Source organism: Chiloscyllium punctatum, chromosome 10, assembly GCF_047496795.1.
Source record: "Chiloscyllium punctatum isolate Juve2018m chromosome 10, sChiPun1.3, whole genome shotgun sequence".
NCBI classification, from domain to species: Eukaryota; Metazoa; Chordata; class Chondrichthyes; order Orectolobiformes; family Hemiscylliidae; genus Chiloscyllium; species Chiloscyllium punctatum.
In genome coordinates, this window is record NC_092748.1 from 87,458,205 (window position 1) to 87,479,442 (window position 21,238).

Below are 21,238 nucleotides of genomic sequence, written 5' to 3' on the forward strand. Positions count from 1 at the left end.
AAATTACAAAAAGTAGTGGACCCAGCATCGATCCTTGTGGCACTTCACTGGTCACAGGCCTCCAGTCTGAAAATCAACCCTCCACCACCACCCTCTGTCCTCTACCTTTGAGCCAGTTCCTCATTCAAATAGCTAGTTCTCCCTGTATTCCATGAGATCTAACCTTACTAACCAGTCTTCCATGGGGAACCTTGTTGAATGCCTTACTGAAGTCCATATAGATCACATCTACTGCTCTGCCCTCATCAATCCTCTTTGTTACTTCTTCAAAATACTCAATCAAGTTTGTGAGACATGATTTCCCACGTACAAAGCCATGTTGACTATCCCTAATCATTCCTTGTCTTTCGATGAAATTAAGTGGAGTAGGAAAAATTACATTCTGCTTTTCCAATCTTTTATACAACAGAGATAAGTTCCTTGATTTCCCTATGCCATTAGTATTGTATTTCAAGTCGTGAATAAAGGCTTAATGGTATTAATGCATCATTTGCCAATCTATTCCTGGAGAGATGACAATAACTTGGCATGAAATATGGAAATTTTGTAATTTATTTACTTGTGCTACACAATATATAACTAAATAGATGCATAGTTATTTATTTCTGACAGTTCCTTTATGTTAACTAAAATAGTACTTATAACAATATAAAAATAGTTGTTTGCCATCAATACAGATTGCTTATTTTTAGTTTATGCAATGAACCTTTTTCTACAATGATTGTATACAGATGAGAAATGCCTGCCTTTGGACAGAGATTAATTTATGAACAGAAGATGTTTTTCATTTAGCTGGTAATTTACTTTGACATACAGCAGCAAGGAAAAAAGACTAATCATTTTCCAAACCCCTTAGCACAGGCATGTATAAAAATATTGTTTTCTGAGAATTAATTTAATGATCAAACACTTTCATACAAGTGAGCTTAAATTGATGTAATCCAATCCTATCACCTGCTTGGTCCTATAAGGCTAAATTATTGATCCCAATTGCTTTTACGAGAATACATGCAATTATAACAGAATTTTATCTATATTTGAAGTCAAAACACGATGGCTTAACGTAAACCTAACAATTACCTTTAAATTTCATTGTTCAACTTATTTAATCAAGTTAACACGGTAAAACAAATTATGTGTGAGAGAACTGAGGTTAATTCTGTCAGGTTCTTGTTTACAGAATGGATTGAGATTCAAAACCTTAAACAATTTATGAGTGAAAATATCATATGAAAATATAAACTGTTGCACACTAACGTGTTTCAGTATATTCTTCACTCCAATTTTTATGTAACTGTACAGATTTTTTAGCCACGATAGTACGTAACTAATTTCCAGCACTATTCCACTGCACCTTGGCAATCATTGGATAGTCACATCTCTTGGGTCGTCCTATGCAGACCCTTTGTTACACAACCTTGCTGTATGACGAATAGTTGCTTTCACAAATGAGAGATAAAGGTCAAGTATAGGCTGCTCTGTGCACATACTCCTCTAACTTATCGTATGAACTACTATTTTCATGCATGACAAGATGGGAGATCAAAGTTAATTTGAATTAAATAAGTACTTCAAAAGTATGAGCATTAGATTCTCTTGGTGGAAGCTACCCTAAATTCCCTTCCACAGGAAAATATCAAGTGAATACAGGCTAAAACCTTATCTTCTTCTCACTTATTCCCACATAAATACATGCACCATTTTAGCATTAGCTGTAGTTCCCACATAGCTCATCATACAATAACTCACATTTTATACAGTGTATTTCAAAGATAGATTTGTGCCATGCAGCCAGTTTTCTAATCCATATCCTCTTTCTGCAGGAAAGATTTGAAAAAAAATCCAAAGCAAAATAATATCACATTGCATCCTCAGTTCATTTCCATTAGTTTATAAGTATCAGAATATCGATCTGGAAGTTGTATTTGGTAAGCTTGTACGGACAGAACCAAGTTATTCACAACACTTTGTTAGTAGCTAGGGGCTTGAGAGGAAGCTACTGCCTGGAAGATTATTATGCAACTGCCATCATGACTGCTATATTTTGGGGACAGGACTGGAACAGCATAATAACACTGAGAAGTCAAGCCATGCTACTGCTATTTAGTAGAGAAAGAGATGACTAATGTGTCAGCCATCTGTTTAGTACATGTATGAACACAGCATGTTGACTAATGCTATTATTGATCCCAATGCTAGCTTGTAATGAGGTGAACTGGAAAGGTTGACGGCATAGGTTACTTTGACCTCCACTAGCAGTGGCATCCCTACGGTTAAGGTTGGCTGTAAAAATTGTTTCAGCAGATGTCACATTTATTCAATTGTTTCCCTGTGGATCCAAGGCCTCCAGATCACCTAATTCATTGCCAGCTCAGTATGCCAGAGCCTGCAAAAACAAATGGTGACAGGTTTTGGAAGCCTTGCTCGGAAAATTCTGCTGAGGTCTTGAACACACTATCTTCCATGCTTGACTACTTCAACAATAAAATTCTATATTTGTGCATCTTAGGTCAACTTCAATCACTCATTTTAAATTGTGAATTTCTCCAGGATTCAACCATTCTTGCTATTGTCTTTTAACATCCATATATTACAAAAGTCCTTTCTTCAGGTACCCTTGGCTATTTTAGTTCCCATGCAGTCTTATGGCAAATTCTTTCATGCAAAATGCCAAAAAGTATTTGCAAGACTAACAGCAAAGACCTACTGTAAATTTGGAAAATACAAAAAAATGATGAAAGTGTCTCTGCTTAATGCACATTTAGCTTTCCTTACACTTGCATCGGTTGGACAAAAGATGAACTTGGCTCATTCTTTCCTACACAAAGGGGTAATTGGACTTTGCTGCAAGCGTCTGTCAATTCTTAATCCCAAACCAGGCATATCAGCGCAGCTGTAAGATTGTGCAGAATGCAAAATGGTTCAGACCTAGATATATCAATAGGTATCTGATTTATTACATCCATCAGCCAATTACACTCCATTTGCTTTCAGCATTAAAATTCTATAAATGTGTCTTTTCATTCACCTATGTAAAATACAGTTCAAAAATGCTGTTTTAGTCATTTTCGGAAAGGTTTCTTTTCAAGGGTGTGTAAATCTACAGGAAAGTTGTTACTCTACAATAGCTGGAAACTGTAAAATTAAAGGATTTGATTATGTTCTGTAACCTTCTCCACAGTTGAATCTTGAAATTATTAAATATGCCAAATAGTGTATGCTTGAGAAACATCACAGCAATTTTCCAGCCAGTAATATTAACCATCTGTGAAATAGGAAAATGCTTCCAAAATGATTTGAGTACAAGTAATCTGCTTGTTTGTCAGAAAACAGGGGTCTCATCTGTTAAACTTGCACAAAGTGGCAGTTGGTCGATAGGGGAAGTAACATCTCAAGCAGCTGGAAGATCACACTTGGCAATAAAGGATGGCTTTCCATTCAGTAAGTAATTTACTGGAGTGAGGAGGGTCTCATGGAATGGAAGAGGAAGGAAGTATAGGGGAGATTGAGAATTCCTTGTGGAAATCATTTTACTTATCTATGAAGGCCTCATGAAAACAGCTTCCCCTCTTGGCCTGGGTCAAAATACAATCCAGATCCCATTTGATGCCATTATGGGTTAATCTATGAGCCTCTTGCCTTGCCAACTGGTACCTTAACCACATATTTACAGTTGAAATATGAATCATCAGTAAGAGTCAAAGAAGACTATAGAATTAATGCTCCATTTTAATTCCCTCCCACCCCTCTCCACCCTGGCAACCTTCAATTAGAGTTGGAATTACAATAGCCCACATACAAGTTTGAAACAGAGAAGGGGTCCATATGGTTGACATTGTTGGGACTGGATTATTGACAGATATATTAAACCTTCAATTACGACATGTGTTTTATTCTAAAGAGGACATGCAGCCAGGAGATGACTGCAGATGTAAATCCAATGACTGTCTCGCAAAATGCTGATGGGAACCATGTAAATTAACAGCTGAGAAGCTATCAAGAAACTTCAGTCTGCCATCCTTCAAAAGGAGAAATATAATTCATAACAAACTGGACTTGATCTCTTGTGGCTGCAGAGAAAATGAGGAGCTGACTACCTCTCTTAAGATAAAACCAACTTTTATGGATTCTTTCCCAAACCTCAGACATATTGACATTACACTCTTCCAGGAACGCAGAAAAAAAAGGGCTGAAAACCAACTGCAATCTCTTGGATTGTGTGGATTAGTGTGCAGTGAGTAAAACAGTTTGTGACTAGCCATTAGTCACTTCTGTGTTCAAAGTGAAGAACAACTCTCATTCAGAGTGCTGGAAGCCAGACAAGCCTGTGAATCACCATTAAAAAGGGAACAGGACAAAAGGTTTTCATCTAATTCACAGAGCTAGAAATCTCCAAACCAACTGCTTCAATATCATTTTTACTGGTATCACCCAAATTAATAGCTACAATGTCACATTTCGTCACATTTCTAATGTGTGTGTGCAGAACACTTTATTGTCTTTTCCTGCATTTAGAAACTTATAAACTCACCATTTCTCTAACGAAAGAAAGACTGGCTCATATGGCTCCCTTTAAAACATAAGTATATTTGGATTGGGAAAAGGCATCCATGAGGGAAGGGATCCTTTTAAATTAACCTTAAAGCAACCAAGTGAAAGTCAATTAAATTAAGGGGAACCAATTCATCCCTCCTCACCAAGGGGTATGATCATTTTAGGGATAATCCATCTGGAATCGTAACCGTTTGAGAACTGATTGAAATTCCACTGGTTTCTAGCCAGAGGAATCTTAAAAGTATGCCCTGTTCTTTTACAACTTTCATCCATTATTATATAGCCTGCATTCTCAGAATATCTCTGTCACAGTCAAGGCCTATGGAAAAGTACTCCAGCAGCCAATGGGTAAAAAACATTTCTCAAAGTGAAAGATCTGTTACATGAGTTTGAAGACTTTATCACATACAACTTTCTCCAGTTAGTTCCATTAAATAAGAAAGATTTGTAAAAGACACATGGTTCTAATTATTCACCAAAGAAAGAATTTCACAGGAGCTTTGAAGCAGTCCAGCTATAGTTAATCTAACCAAATAACTTAAACCTCACCTGAAGTTCTTGAAAAGTGATCTTCACTTCTCCTGCAGTGCACAGTACCAGATGCATTTGTAATGCATTGATTACAGATGCCATTTCTTCAGGTGAGAAGCTTACAAATACGTTTGAACTGGATTTAGCTACTTAAATGTTAAAGGTAGAAAAGTTTTGAGCTCAAGCCACCTGCTACTAATCCTGAACTTCAAAAGAATTAAGTAAGGGGATCTGTGTTCAATTTTTGTGTTCCTAATCAGGATTCACAGTCATGATAATCTAAACTACAAAGGCTCTTCTAAGTAAGTGGCAAAAGGTTAATTTAAGCCAGTTGCAGACTTCAAGATGGCTTCTGGAATTGACTTTAATTCTTCATCATGCTTAAACACTGTGCTTTTGAATATTTGTTCTTCAATACAGTTAAAGAAAGCTCAATAAAATTACTGCAATTAAAATCTTGGATTCAAAATTTTAATTACTTAGGATGATTTGAACATTTAACATACCAAAGTCTTTGTCTTTGTTGCTTGTTCACACAAGGTGTATTGAAAAATTAGTTACTATCAAGTATAGAATGAGTGACTACACGTGCAAATCCATGCAGAAAACAGATGGAAATTACCAAGTATTGCATAAGATAGGAATAAGATCAGAGACATCAAATGTTGGTTCATTCATGAATAGCTTCATGTCAACCTTTGATGTGTAAAAATGTTATACCGCGAAGAAATGTTTCCAGTGAATACATTTTTGAGTGCTCCAATATATCACCAGTACATACATCATGTATATCCTTTGATAGTAGAAGGCAAAATAAATGAACCTTGGTGTTTTATTTTTGAGTAACTTTGATAAGGCTGAGATGAGGAAGAATTTCTTCTGATAGAAGGTTGAGAGTCTTTGGAACTCCTTGCCACAAAGAGCTGTGGGGGCATTCATAGAAACGTAGAAAAAAGGTACAAGGGTAGTCCATTTGGCTGTTCAATATGATCATGGTTGTCCATTTAAGTCTGAGATAGATAGATTCTTGATTAGAAGGGGAATCCAAGATAATGGAGAAAAGGCAGGAAAATGGACGTGAGGAGTGTCGGATAAACATCATGATCCTCTTGTTTGGGAAAGTAGGCTTGAAGGGCAAAACTGTTCCTTTGTCTTATGGCTTAATGTGCATAAAACAGAAATTGCTAGAGAAACTCAGCAGGTTTGTCAGCAACTGGTGCTTTAAGTCTACTGATCCTAGAAGGGCTTTGCACTTGGCAATGCCTTGGAGAAGGACTTTGCTTGCTGCTGATAGGGTGCCCTGAAACACAGAGGACCCAGGAGTATGGTATCTGTGGCTCAAGGCAGTGTGGATTTCTGAAGTTGGGATTCATGGGGAATGGGTGGAATAGGGGATTTGCCATGTGTATGCCCCTTAAACTTTCCACCTCTCAGCTTCAAAGCGTGACCTTTCGTTATTGAATCCTTCACCCTGGGAAAAAGCTTGTCCCTATCCACCCTGTCTATACCCTTTATGATTTTATAAATCTCAATCAGGTCTCCCCTCAATCTCTTTTTTTCTAATGAAAATAAACCTAACCTACTTAACGTCTCTTCAAAGCTAGCACCTTCCAGACCAGGCAACATCCTCGTAAACCTTCTCTGCACCCTCCACATCCTTTTGGTAATGTGGCGACCAGAGCTGTACACAGCATTCTAAATGCGGCCGAACCAATGTTTTATACAATTTTAACATGACTTGCCAGCTATTATACTCAATACCCCGTCCAATGAAGGCAAGCATACTATATGCCTTCTTGACCACTCTATCCACCTGTGCAGCAAAATTCAAGGTACAATGGATCTGCACTCCTAGATCTCTCTGCCCATCAACTTGTCCCAAGGCTCTTCCATTCATTGTATAATTCGATCTAGAATTAGTCTTGCCTAAATGCATCACCTCACATTTGTGTGGGTTGAAATCCATCTGTCACTTTTCCGCCCAACTCTCCAGACTATCTATATTCTCCTGTATTCTTTGATAATCCCTTATGCTTTCTGCTACTCCACCAATCTTCATGTCATCTGCAAACTTGATCATACCAACAGTGCCCTCTTCCAGATCATTTATGTATATTATAAACAGCAGTGGAGCCAACACTGACCCCCTGTGGAACACCACCTTTCTCCATTTCGAGAAATTCCCTTCAACTACTACTCTGTCTCCTGTTGCTCAACCAGTTCTTTATCCACCTAACTGGAACACCTTGCATACCATGTGACTTCACTCTCTCCATTAGTCTACCATGGGGAACCTTATCAAATGCCTTACTAAAGTCCATGTATATGACATCAACAGCCCTTCCTTCATCTATCAACTTGGTCACTTCCTCGAAGAACTCTATTAAGTTGGTAAGACATGATCTCTCCTGCACAAAACCACGCTGCCTTTCACTGATAAGCCCATTCTTTTCTAAGTATAAATAGATCCTATCCATCAGTACCCTCTCCAGCAACTTTCCCACCACCGACATCAGGCTCACTGGTCTGTAGTTACCTGAAATATCCCTACTACCCTTCTTGTACAGCGGGACAACATAAGCAATCTTCCAGTCCTCCAGCACCTCACCTGTATTTAAGGATACCACAAAGATCAGGGCCCCAGCTATTTCCTCTCTCGCCTCCCTCAGCAACCTGGGATAGATCCCATCTGGTCCTGGGGATTTCTCCATCTTAATAACCTCTAGCCTATCCAACAATCTTCCCTTAAACAGCAACTCCCCGTCAAAGTATGAATTTTGCCCATTTACTCATTTTAAGTATTGAGAATGTTACTCTGGGAGAAGAATTATGCACCCAAAACACAACTATTAAGCTCACTTCTGTGGCGGCATCAGAGAAATGAATATTTCAGCCATCACACTGGCACAGGTTCTCTCAAAGACTGATTCATTTAGTTTCATTCTTCTGCCCATTTTCAATCCCTTTTGGAATCAGGGTTCCAGCCAGGCAGTATAGATGGCTTTCATCCTAACTGAGACTGAGGTGGCTGTTGCAGAAACATGACACTTCACAACTTTGATCATTGTTGTGTTAGATTCTTGTCATATTGTTTACCATGAAATATCTGTATGCATGACATTTTTGACTTCCTATTTAGGAATTCCAGATATGCCTCATTTACTGTGTTTATTACATTGCTGAATCAAATAAAGACTAGTTGCCTTCATGGCTGATGTTTGTTACATTTTACTTGGTCATTTTGAGATAAGTAGGAAGCTAATTTATTGACAGATTAAAGTAACAGTATTAACAGGAGTGTTATGCATTCAAAATGAAAAGTCATACTTTAAGACGTAAATGCCCTTTTTTTAATTTACTTCAAGGTCAGCCAAAGATTTTGACCCATGTTCAGATAAGGAAAAGAAGTAATCTAGCATACATTAATACTCATTACAATTTTCAGCCAATACATCAGTCAAACACCTATTTATTAATTATGGTCACATATAGCAATCACACAAGGGTTTATCTGAGTCAAAGCTTGTCAATTTGTTTTGAGTTACATCCACTTGTAATAGAAGCTTCTTTCAATGAATAAGGAAAAATAAAACAAAAGCCAAGCCAAAGACTCATGGGAAAGTTTCATGCTGGCAAATAGGTAATTAAAAAATATGTTCCCTCTTAAAGATAGCTGAGACTTCAGCCTGTAATTTTATTGTGACAAATAAAATTACATCTTGCTCCGATGAACATGCATTCATTAATCCTTCAAATATGAACTAAATCACCAAAAAATGATACAAACCTGCATGGAAGTCTATTCCTACAGTAAGCGATGTACCGGAAATTGGCAGCAAGGCATCCGATTTATCATTGGGTTCAAGTGATATTCCTCTGATTTCTTCATGAAGAGAATACATCAGGAAAGATTCAAAACCTAGACAATAAATAAATCATGTAGGAGAGTGAGGACTGCAGATGCTGGAGATCAGAGCTTTAAAATGTGTTGCTGGAAAAGCGCAGCAGGTCAGGCAGCATCAAAGGAACAGGAGAATCGACGTTTCGGGCATAAGCCCATCTTCAGGAATGAATAAATAAATCATGTTTCTTTATGTTATTCCCTTAGAAAATAAGTAAATGGGAAAATAAGATTTGTTTAGCTATTGATTTCACAATTTATAATTTGACAATATTGTTTTCAAGCATATACAAATCTAGGCATTTCTGACTAGGCTTTGACTGATGTCAAGTTATATCAGAGCAGAAATAGTTCAAAATAGTATTAATTTGCAATGCTCTTTCACTTTCCCAACATCAATATTTTTGTATGATGCAATGTGCTTTATTTTCCACAATTACTACTACAAGTTTAAAGCAGTACTTCTATCACTATATTGGATGAAGAACTGTAAATGAATAATCACTTTACTGGAAGAGAAAATCAGACCACTTCTATGACAACCAACTGGTCTGCACAACCTCTTTACAAGCATGTGAAAAGTTGAAAAGTTGCCCCAGGCATAAAAATTTACTGCATCGTGTCATTTTATTGTACAACTATCAAAACTGGTCTATCAAAAAATATTTCTAATTTATTTTAACAAATGTATTCCTTTCAATATTCTATTAACATTGCTATTGGTTACAATTATAATTTAGGAAAGGTGTGCTCTTCTTGTCAATGTTAGATCCTTTTGAGCCTTTAGTGACTAATTTCAATAGCATTCTTTGAAGTGAAGGCAGTGTGATCTGAAATTCTTGATAGTAACTGCAGAACATTTTATTCAGCAATTTAAAGTGTATTTTCAATTGTCATCAGTAATGGAGCAGAAAATTCACACTGGACATTTACTTTTGCAATCAAAGCTACCAGACCAAATAAAAGGGGGAAAACAACTATGCAAAATAGATCTGGAACAAACTAAATTCCAATTACCGTTGGAAAATATTTGCTTCAAATTTAAATATAATTTTTTTTTTGCATGACCCTACAAAGGAAATTAACTGTTTTAATAGAAACTTTTCAAATTAGAAATAGATCTCTATTGAAATTAACTTCATCCTGGATTATAGAATCAACTCAGCTTATGCAATTATCAACTTCTTGCTATGCTCCGCAAGCTGCATCTACACTATGTTCTGAATGCATCTTTTTCCTTCATCAGGGAAGAATACATGTTAGAATTAATTGAGGGCATTACTGTGTAAACAGTGTGTGTATTCCTCTGATAGCTGCATCTAACCATCTGCTGGGTTGTTACAATTTTATTTTTGCTGTGACATACAGCCACATGTATATACAGAAAGAAGCACAGCAATCTTTATGAGTGATGTGTTTTATTGTTTTAAAGCTGCCTCTCACATCATTTGTCACTGTGTCTTCCAAGGGTTATGTGAAGATACAAAAGCGAAGGTGGTAAACATTCTGTTCTCCACACATCAGCTGCACATGAGAATGTAAACCCCTCAATTTACCTCATGGTGGACGGGATTTGTTACTGGATTTTTTGGGAATAGGTACCAATTACACTTTTGTCTGGTTTCAAATGGAGAAAGACCTCAGTGAAGGTAAATGAGCTGAAAGAGCAACAGCAGGAAGCTGATACTATACGGCTATCCTGATTACCAGCACCAAAGGTAGTTGAGCTTCTCTAACTAGAATCAGGATAAAAAGAAGTTCATTCCTTTCCTCACACAGAAAAGCTGTTGTTTCCTTCAGTTGACAATAACACTTACCCTCACATGACATTTTATCACTGCGTAGCTGATATCCCACAGTGCACTTGCATGTTTTCCTTGTTTCTGAGACTGGCAAGCAGAGCTGGGAGCATCCACCGTTGTTCACACTACACAGATTAGTACCTAAATGAGGCATATAAAATCAATGTTCAGGAGCCTACCAATGCTTCAGTTAGCTTCCTTCTACATGAATAATGAGACTTCTCTTGACTGTACAGTGATCTACGCCATTATGATTGATGAATAGTCTAACTTCTTTTGAAATTGGAACTGAACTTTCTACATCAAATAGCTCTGAAAAGCACATTTTGCTAGAATAATGGAGCATTACATCAAACAGTAGTAATGGCATTAGTCTATCTAGCATTAAAATTTATGATCATTGTGCTATCATAGCAAAATGGTAATGATGTTTTTGTAGCATGTTGGTCTTTTTAACCTCACAAAATAAATTGTTCTACAGACAGGAAAGCTCTACCTTTTGTCAGCTGTATTTGAACAAGCAAGTTATAGTCATACAGCACGGAAACAAACCCTTTGGTCTGACTCGTCTACACCAACCAGACATTCCAATCTGGCCCGTTCAATTTCCCAGGATTTGGCCCATATCTCTCTAAACCCTGCCTTTCAAATGTTGTAAATAGAATTCAATTTCCACCATCTGCTTTGACAGAATTTGAACCTGGGTCACTTGGATATTAGTTGAATTTTTAGGTTAATATTTTAGCAATAATACCACTAGACGATTGCCTGGTTGGTGCATTGACTAAGTTTGAGTGAGGAGACAGGAATACCATTTAAAGTTCTTATTCACCATTGAAAGCAACATTCAGGGTCATAACAAAAATATTTATCTTAGGATTTTGTAGCTCTCTGTCCAAATGGTCCTAATGCGATTCTTCCTGAATGATTCATCAATCTCAGTCATGAACTCTTTTTTTCTTCTCATGAATGAACATGAATAGTTCCAGTATTTTTTGTCTTTATTTCAATTTTCTAGCATCCACAATATTTTACTTACGTGATCCTGGAGTAAAAAGGGATGAGTAAATTTTCACAATCAAATTAAAATTGCTGTATGACTATATGGATACTAATTATACCTTATGACATGCAGTTCCATTACATTATCGCTGGATTTCTCCAGGGTCCTGAATCTCTTGTAAAACAGCCCTCAATTTGTCACTTCAGGCTAAGATGTAATAGCCTCTGGGCAGGAAGAATGCTCTCTACCTCCCCCACTACTATTAGATATCATGGCCTCGGGAAGTGAACAAGTACACTACTCCTCAGCTTTCCTCCAAATTCTCTCATCCCTACCAGCTCATCAAATTCCCTTGCAATTGCTCAGAATTCTACCAGAAGAATATTTTACAAAATACCTTAAAACTCTTAGAACTAGCTAGCACTGGGAAGTTCTCTCCAATCCAAAAAAAATAAAGGAGATCATTGAGGCTGAGTGATATATCCCTAATAATCCATGTTGCTTCCATAGGTTGAGGTCCTGACTACATTCAAGAACATGTTTAGCTCCCTTTTAGAATGCCTTCACACAACTGTGTTCACTGCCTATGCTTATCAAAACATAATATGTCCGACAATATAATCTTGTTCATGAACTTTTGTTTCCCATATACATGTCCCTTGGTGTATTATTTAGTTCATATGGCCGAAGAGCTGATTGGCAATATAGGGTTAGACCAACAGTCAAAAATGTAGTGCTGGAAAAGCACAGCAGGTCAGGTAGCATCCGAGGAGCAGGGGAATCGACGTTTCGGGCATAGGCCCTTCATCAGGAAGGGTGTAACCAACAGTGTGAGTTCAATTCTCACACAGGCTGAGGTGACCATGAAAGGTTCTCCTTCTTCACCTTTCCCCTTGTCTAAGGTGTGGTGATCCCCAGGTTAAATTGCAACGAGCTATCTTTTCCTAATGAGAGAGTAGCCCTCTGGTCCAATAGCCAAACCATCATCTCCCAGACCATACAGAACCTCATCACCTCAGGAGATCTCCCACCCACAGCTTCCAACCTCATAGTCCGGGAACCCCGCACTGCCCGGTTCTACCTCCTTCCCAAGATCCACAAGCCTGACCACCCTGGCCGACCCATTGTCTCAGCATGCTCCTGCCCCATTGAACTCATCTCTACCTACCTTGACGCTGTCCTATACCCCCTAGTCCAGGAACTCCCCACATACGTTCGAGACACCACCCACGCCCTCCACCTCCTCCAAGACTTCCGTTTCCCTGGCCCCCAACGCCTTATCTTCACCATGGATATCCAATCCCTCTACACCTCCATTTGCCATGACCAGGGCCTCTAAGCCCTCCGTTTTGTCCTCTCTAGACGTCCCCAACAGTACCCTTCCACTGACACTCTCATTCGTTTGGCCGAACTAGTCCTCACCCTTAACAATTTCTCCTTTGAATCCTCCCACTTCCTCCAGACCAAAGGCGTAGCCATGGGCACACGTATGGGCCCCAGCTATGCCTGTCTCTTTGTTGGCTATGTAGAACAGTTGATCTTCCGTAATTACACCGGCACCACTCCCCACCTCTTCCTCCGTGACATTGATGAGTGCATTGGCGCCACCTCGTGCTCCCACGAGGAGGTTGAGCAATTCATCAACTTCACCAACACATTCCACCCTGACCTTAAATTTACTTGGACTATCTCTGACACCTCGCTCCCCTTCCTGGACCTCTCCATCTCCATTAGTGACGACCGACTTGACACTGACATTTTTTACAAACCCACCAACTCCCATAGCTACCTGGATTACGCCTCTTCCCACCCTATCTCTTGCAAAAATGCCATCCCTTATTCACAATTTCTCCGCCTCCGCCGTATCTGCTCCCAGGAGGACCAGTTCCACCATAGGACACACCAGATGGCCTCCTTCTTTAGAGACCGCAATTTCCCTTCCCACGTGGTTAAAGATGCCCTCCAATGCATCTCGTCCACATCCCGCACCTCCGCCCTCAGACCCCACCCCTCCAACCGTAATAAGGACAGAACGCCCCTGGTGCTCACCTACCACGCTACAAACCTTCGCATAAACCAAATCATCCGCCGACATTTCCGCCACCTCCAAAAAGACCCCACCACGGGGGATATATTTCCCTCCCCACCCCTTTCCGCCTTCCGCAAAGACCGTTCCCTCCGTGACTACCTGGTCAGGTCCACACCCCCCTACGACCCACCCTCCCATTCTGGCACTTTCCCCTGCCACCGCAGGAACTGTAAAACCTGTGCCCACACCTCCTCCCTCACCTCTATCGAAGGCCCTAAAGGAGCCTTCCACATCCATCAAAGTTTCACCTGCACATCCACCAATATCGTTTATTGTATCCGTTGCTCCCGATGTGGTCTCCTCTACATTGGGGAGACTGGGCGCCTCCTAGCAGAGCGCTTTAGGGAACATCTCCGAGACACCCGCACCAATCAACCAAACCGCCCCGTGGCCCAACATTTCAACTCCCCCTCCCACTCTGCCGAGGACATGGAGGTCCTGGGCCTCCTTCACCGCCGCTCCCTCACCACCAGACGCCTGGAGGAAGAATGCCTCATCTTCCGCCTTGGAACACTTCAACCCCAAGGCATCAATGTGGACTTCAACAGCTTCCTCATTTCCCCTTCCCCCACCTCATCCTAGTTTCAAACTTCCAGCTCAGTTACTGTCTTCTTGACTTGTCCGACCTGCCTATCTTCTTTTCCACCTATCCACTCCACCCTCTCCTCCTTGACCTATCACCTTCATCTCCTCCCCCACTCACCCATTGTACTCTATGCTACTCTCTCCCCACCCCCACCCTCCTCTAGCTTATCTCTCCATGCTTCAGGCTCACTGCCTTTATTCCTGATGAAGGGCTTTTGCCCGAAACGTCGATTTCGCTGCTCGTTGGATGCTGCCTGAACTGCTGTGCTCTTCCAGCACCACTAACCCATTATTTGGTTTCCAGCATCTGCAGTTATTGTTTTTACTCTGGTCCAATAGGACTATGGTGACTTTACATGGCACTTAGAACTTCTGAAACTAGTGCAATTAATCAGGCTTTTCCAAAATCATTAAGCCTTTCATTATTTTAGCTGCTAGTATTCAATCAAAGAGCAGGTTTCCTAAAAGCCACATTCTCACATAAATTGTACTTCTCTTATGATCCTTAGAGGTCCATATCCCCCAAAATTTTTAGGGAGTATCAGTTGAGACTGTTCAAGTTTTACTTTATTTTACATTTCTAAATACCATGGAGGAAAAAAAATCCTAATTTCAGTTTGCAAAGAAGGTAAACACCTAACTACAAGACTAGATGGAATGAGAATGTACAAATACCAGGGCCCTACTACAGAACACAGCAGGGATCATTCATGTTTCCTCCTCTAAAGATTTTATAATTTCTCATCTTCTTTATAATGCAGAGCATATTTAAAACTATTAAGTTTAGATAAAATAAACTCCATGACTTAACAATGATAAATGTTGAAACAATACTTAACATGTCAGGCAGTAGATGAAGAGAGAAACAGAGTTAAATTTTCATGTCAATAACCTTTGAGGGAATGAAAGTTCAATGAGTTAACAATTTAGATATACAGAAACATAGAGGATAGGAGCAGTAATTCAGTCCTTCCACTCTGCCATAACATTCAATATGATCATGGGTGATCATCCAATCCAATACTTAGGTCACATTTTCTCCTTGTACTCTTTGATCTCTTTAGCCCTAAGAACCATATCTAACCTTCCTGAAAAAAATCAATGTTATGGTCTCAACCATTCTCTGTGGCAAAAAAATTCAATGGGCTCATTACTCTCTGTGTGAAGAAATCTTTCCTTTGGCCTGTGACTTACCTTTAGACTGTGACCTTTGGTTCTGGATTCCCAGAATATTGGGAACATCCTTCTTGCCTATTCCTGTTGGAATTATATGGAGTTTTATTTTATTCTCCTCATTCTTCTAAACCTCAGTGAATACAATTTTAATTGCTCTATACGTCAATCCTGCTATGGCAGGCAACAGTCTAATAAACCGTTGTTACACTGCCTCCATAGCCAGAACATCCTTCCTTAGAAACAGACACCAAAATGGCACACAATATCTAGGTGTGGTCTGTACTTTTGCAGCAAAACATCTCTGCTCCTATGCTTGAGTCCTCTTGCTTTGAAGACCAACAGTTGCTTTCTTCACTGCCTGCTGCACTTGCATGCTTACCTTCAATGACTGGTGTACAAGGCTAACCAGGTGTCATTGTACCTTCCCTTTTCCCAATCTATCACCATTCAGATAATAATCTATATCCTTTTGCTTGCTACCAAATTGGATAATCTCACATTTATCCACAATATACATCATCCTCCATTCATTTGCACAATCACTCAATGTGACCAAATCACACTGACATCATTTCTGCATCATCCTCCCAGTTCACCTTCCCACCCCACTTTCTGTGATTTGCAAACTTGGCAGTATTACATTAGTTTCCACATCCAAATTGTGAAAATATACTGTTAATAGTTGGAGTCCTAGCACTGATGCCTTTGGTACCCCAAGAGTCACTGCTGCTAGTCAAAAAAAGACCCATTTATTCCTAAACTTTGTTCCCTGTCTGCCAACCAAGTTTTCAAACTTTGTTTCCTGTCTGCTGACTCAATTTTCAATCCACGTCAGTAAATTTCCCTCAATCCCATGTGCTTTAGTTTTTCATGTTAATCTCTTATGTAGAACAGTATTGAAAGCCTTCTGAAAGTCCAAGTAAACCACATCCATATACCCTTCTTTGTCAACTTTAGGAATTACATCCTTGAAAAATTAAAGTAGATTTGTCCAGTGATTTAAAAATTTATGACAACCTTTTTGAAAATTCTTCCTTATGTTTATATACAGCATATTTTGATATATCTGTTTAATTTTCACTGATTTGTTGTTCTCAGTAAACTTACAGTCTATTTTTACTGACTCTACATTTTCTTTGTTCTCTTTAAATGAATAGAAATAGGGGGAATTACTGATAGCATACCCTATTATTGATGATAGAGTAACTGGTTTATTTTTGCCCAGTCATGACCACCATAAAATAATTCTTGTTTATACTTTGTTGACTTCAGGCACAGCATTCCACGACCATCAATACCAACTCTGTTTTCCACTGCACTTTCCCATGTAACTGCACCTGCCCATTCACCTCCTCCCTGTTCACCATCCAAGGACGTAAACAGTCTTTCCAAGTGAAGCAGCATTTCACCTGTACCTCCTCCAACCTTTTATATTGTATTCACTGTACCTAATATGGCCTATTCTAAATTGGAAAAGCCAAATGTAGACTGGATGACAGCTTTGCAGAATACCCCCGGTCTGTGTGCAAGCATAAGATCAACCTTCCTATAGCTGGTCATTTTAACACAGCATCCTGCTCGTATGCCATGTCTGTCCACGGCATGCTGCAGTGTTCCAGTGAATCACAGTGCAAACTGGAGGAACAACATCCCATCTCCAGACTAGACACTTTGCAGCCTTTTGGACCCAATATTGAGCTCAAAACCTTTAAATTTTGAATCAACTCCCATTTCTTCCCTTGGCTTTACTTGTTACATTCTCTGTCACCATATCCTCCTTCCCTCCCTCCACCCTAGTGGGACTGTCTGGTCAGTTAGACACACAATTGTTCTGCCATTCTCACATTCCATTCACTTAATCTGAACTAACAACATATTTTCTCCACCAGCACTCTATCACCTCCACATAGCACCTCCCCCTCCCCCCCCAAATAGAGCATAAATGCTGCCCCCTCCACACTTCTGTTCTGACGAAGTCATCAAGATGCAACATGGTAGGTTGCTCTCTTTCTTTGGATGTTGTCTGTCCCCCTTTTATCTCCTGCATTTGTTTTTTATAGTACAGATTTCAGAATCTGCAGTAATTTACTCCGTCATTCTAAGTTTTCATGTCAATCACTTATTGAATTAATTCACTTGACAATTGAATCCCAATGAAAACAAATGTCTTCCGTCCAAAGCCATTCTTTGCCCTTCTTGTTGGCTTTTTTCTTACCTTGCTGCATCTCTTTCCCATAGACTTTCATATGCAATACAGTTGCAATATTTTTCCGCATGATGACAGGCTCTGAACCATCCACTTTATTGCAGATTCCAATCCATCCAGATGCTTGATCTGCCCACCACAGCTTGTCTCCTTCAAAAACAAGCAAGATGCTCCTTGTTAGAAATGTTTTATTTTTGTTTTCTTTTCAATTTTACTTTCAATCTAAATGCATTTTACATTAAGCTATTTTATTACTTTAATTTCCAAATGTGTCCACTCTATGCATAGTACACAATTAAAGCGTGAACGATAAAACTATTCTTTGTACAGATTTTGTTGACTCATAAAGTTACAATTTTGCAGTAAGATTGTATGGTTGTTGCAACAGTTATGGTGTTAGAGGTTTCTTGCTTCATGGATCACTATCAGAAGACACCTCAATACAGAGGTGATTCCTGAAGAAGGGCTAATGCCCGAAACGTCGATTCTCCTGCTCCTTTGATGCTGCCTGACCTGCTGCGCTTTTCTAGCAACACATTTTTCAGTTCTGATCTCCAGCATCTGCAGTCCTCACTTTCTCCCACCTTAATAGAGGTCAATAACTGTATTTGCAATAAAAGAGGTTGTTTACACTTAAGCAGATAACTAAACCTCTAAATGAATTAAATCAATTGTGAAGAACTTTTTTTTATCTGAGGCAACATAAAGGCCACTTCCTTCTTTGTACTGTATTTATTGTAATTTCACATTTGTAGGTCATTTTTATGACAGAACAGAGCAATGCCCTAAATCTTTGATGAAAAGGGAAACTTGATTTTGATGGCAAAATCTTTTTTTTTTCCCAAAATGGGAAATTTCATACATTACTCTTTTGTTGCTTGGAAAACGGTGCTGCAATTACCTCTTTGCTTTACCTTCATTAAAAAAAAACTTTGTCTTCAGTTTTGAAAAATTTATATTTTCAATTTGTTTTCTTTAAGATTTTCCTCCCCCTTTCATGATTATGAGAGTAAGAAGCTTTTGACTCTTTTGACTCAATGTCACCATGAACTACTGCTCAGCCAGGTATGGAGTGATATATGGAATCAAGTTCATTGCTCTTCCTCGTGATAATCTTCTACTGCATCAATATGACATTTCTATTTTCTGTCCCAACTACTCTTATAGTACCTAAAAGAGATTGCCAATTTAGAGACAATTAGTGTCATATTATAGAGAGTTTTGTGGACATAAGCCACTTGGAACTGGGTCAAATTCATTACACTTACAACCCTCACAGCAGTCAGCAAAATCAGGCTTTCATTCCTTCAGTCTGCACTGTTTCACATTCATATGCACATTTATGATATGGCGAAATAATGCTTTAAGATATTAGACTTCTAGATATTATTGACATTGTCAGTATTGATTGCAAATTCAAACAAATTCTTCAGATGAACAACAATGAATCAAAAGACAAAATCTTCATATGATATTATTTTAATTCATTCTTTTATGGGATGTGGGCAGTGTCAGCATTTGTGCCCATCTTTAATTTTGAACTGAGTGGCTTGTTTGGAGTATTTCGGAGGACATTAAACAGCATTATGATGAGTCTGGAATCACACTGAGGTCAGACCAAGTAAGGATGAGCAAAATTGTTCTCTCAAGGATATTAATGAACCAGATGGGTTTTTATAGTGATTGACAATAGTTTGATGTCATAGTAAGTGAGATCAGCTTTCAATTCCAGATTTATTCATTAAATTTAAAGTCCAGCAGCTGCTGTAAGAGCATTAGCCTCAGCTCTGGATTACAAATATTTCCACTATTCCAATATCTCCTCTTCTCCAGACAAGACGTGCAGTAGAGGAAACATTTCATCAAATTCAAGAGAATTTGGAGTTGAATTGATGCTATTACAGTCACTTTAAATTTTCTATGTTAAAAACTGACATCTTCCTTTGAGGGTAACTTCATATTGGTGTAATGCCCTCTCTTTCTCCTTTACAAACCAACAGCTCACACCTTGATCAGTGGGGTCACTGATCCATCACTGATCAAGGCTCTGCTGGCTCAGAATTGGGAGAGGAGCTTGGTTCCTTCCAATAATTAGCCTGTACCTTTAAAAATTGATTGCATGTGCTAAGAGCATACTGCTTGGATTTGGGATTTGAAAGTAGATTGGCAACTATGTTCCCAGCACAGAATTGAAATTCCTGGTCTACATTGCATTTAGAAAGCCTGCACGGATCACCCTCCAATTGAAATGGGATCAGATGGGCAAAGAGGTCAATTCCTGCTGACTGACCCCAAAGCACTGTGTATATCATCACACATCTCCTGCTTACCACACAACCAATCTTTCATGCTGTTCGATGTTTCTATCACCCACCTAACTAGCTCCTTGGCAATCAGAATTCAAGTCTAACATCCAGATACTTCCGCTCATCTTCACACACATTCGCCAATGTTGCCAGTCACACATTCACCTCCTACTGCCTCCACATAGCACTAGCTATTCAACTACAGAATACACATTGGACAAAGAAAATACCACACTACCACTGGCATTTAGTTTCTGTCATGTAGGACAGAAGGAAGACCAGAACCAGCATGGGACTAGAACATCTGAGTGGAGATAGCAGCTGTTGGCTGTTGATTGTGAATGAATCCAGAGCAACCAGAGTCAATGAGAATGACGGTGGGCCTTCTCACCTTGTCTTGCTATGTGGCACAAGAGGCAAGCTGCTCATGCTGTGGCTGTGGAGTTTTTTGCTATGGATTTCTTCCCTCACTCGAATTTGCCCCTTCTGATTTACTGCTTTCAAATACCTAAGTACAGTCACTTTTCCAATCCCAACAGCCCAACAAAACAGTGCAGCTTTAATCTGAAATGTGCAACTTCCATTTCAGCTATTGGCCAGTTGTATTAGCCTGCTGTATTACCTTGGAGGTAAGCGTATAATTGGAATAAAGGCAAAGTCACCATAATCCTAGAGGCCCACAGGGTTATCCTCTCATTAGGGACAGACTTGAAGTTCACTATGCCTCAAGTGAAGGGAAACATTGAGAAGAGTACTTCTTCATAGTGACCTCAACCAGTATGGGAATTGATCCCATGCTATCGATTTCACTCTGCATTCTACACCAGCCATCCAGGCAACAGAACTCATCGGCCCCATAAATTGAGGTAAATCAACATGAACTGGTGAGTTACATTCAAAATTATCGAATCCCTACAATGTGGAAATAGGTCATTCGGCCCATCAAGTCCTATCCTCTGAAGAGTATCCCACCCAGACCCACCCCACTTTTGTAACCTAACATTTCCTATGGCTAATCCACCTAACTTACTCATCCGGGAGATGATGGGCAATGTAGCATGACCAATCAATGTAATCTGCACATC

At 39.3% G+C, this 21,238-nt stretch overlaps 1 protein-coding gene across 1 annotated transcript in view; it reads right to left on the minus strand.

Moving 5' to 3' along the window:
* The window catches only part of LOC140482363 (low-density lipoprotein receptor-related protein 1-like), a 1,932,271-nt gene that overhangs the window by 516,950 nt on the left and 1,394,083 nt on the right, over nt 1-21,238 (minus strand). The window contains exons 33-35 of the mRNA XM_072579726.1: nt 17,857-17,997; nt 10,804-10,929; nt 8,873-9,004 (exon numbers count right to left, since the gene is read on the minus strand). Of these exons, the coding sequence (XP_072435827.1) occupies nt 8,873-9,004; nt 10,804-10,929; nt 17,857-17,997 (399 nt within the window). The remainder of the gene's footprint in view (nt 1-8,872; nt 9,005-10,803; nt 10,930-17,856; nt 17,998-21,238) is intronic.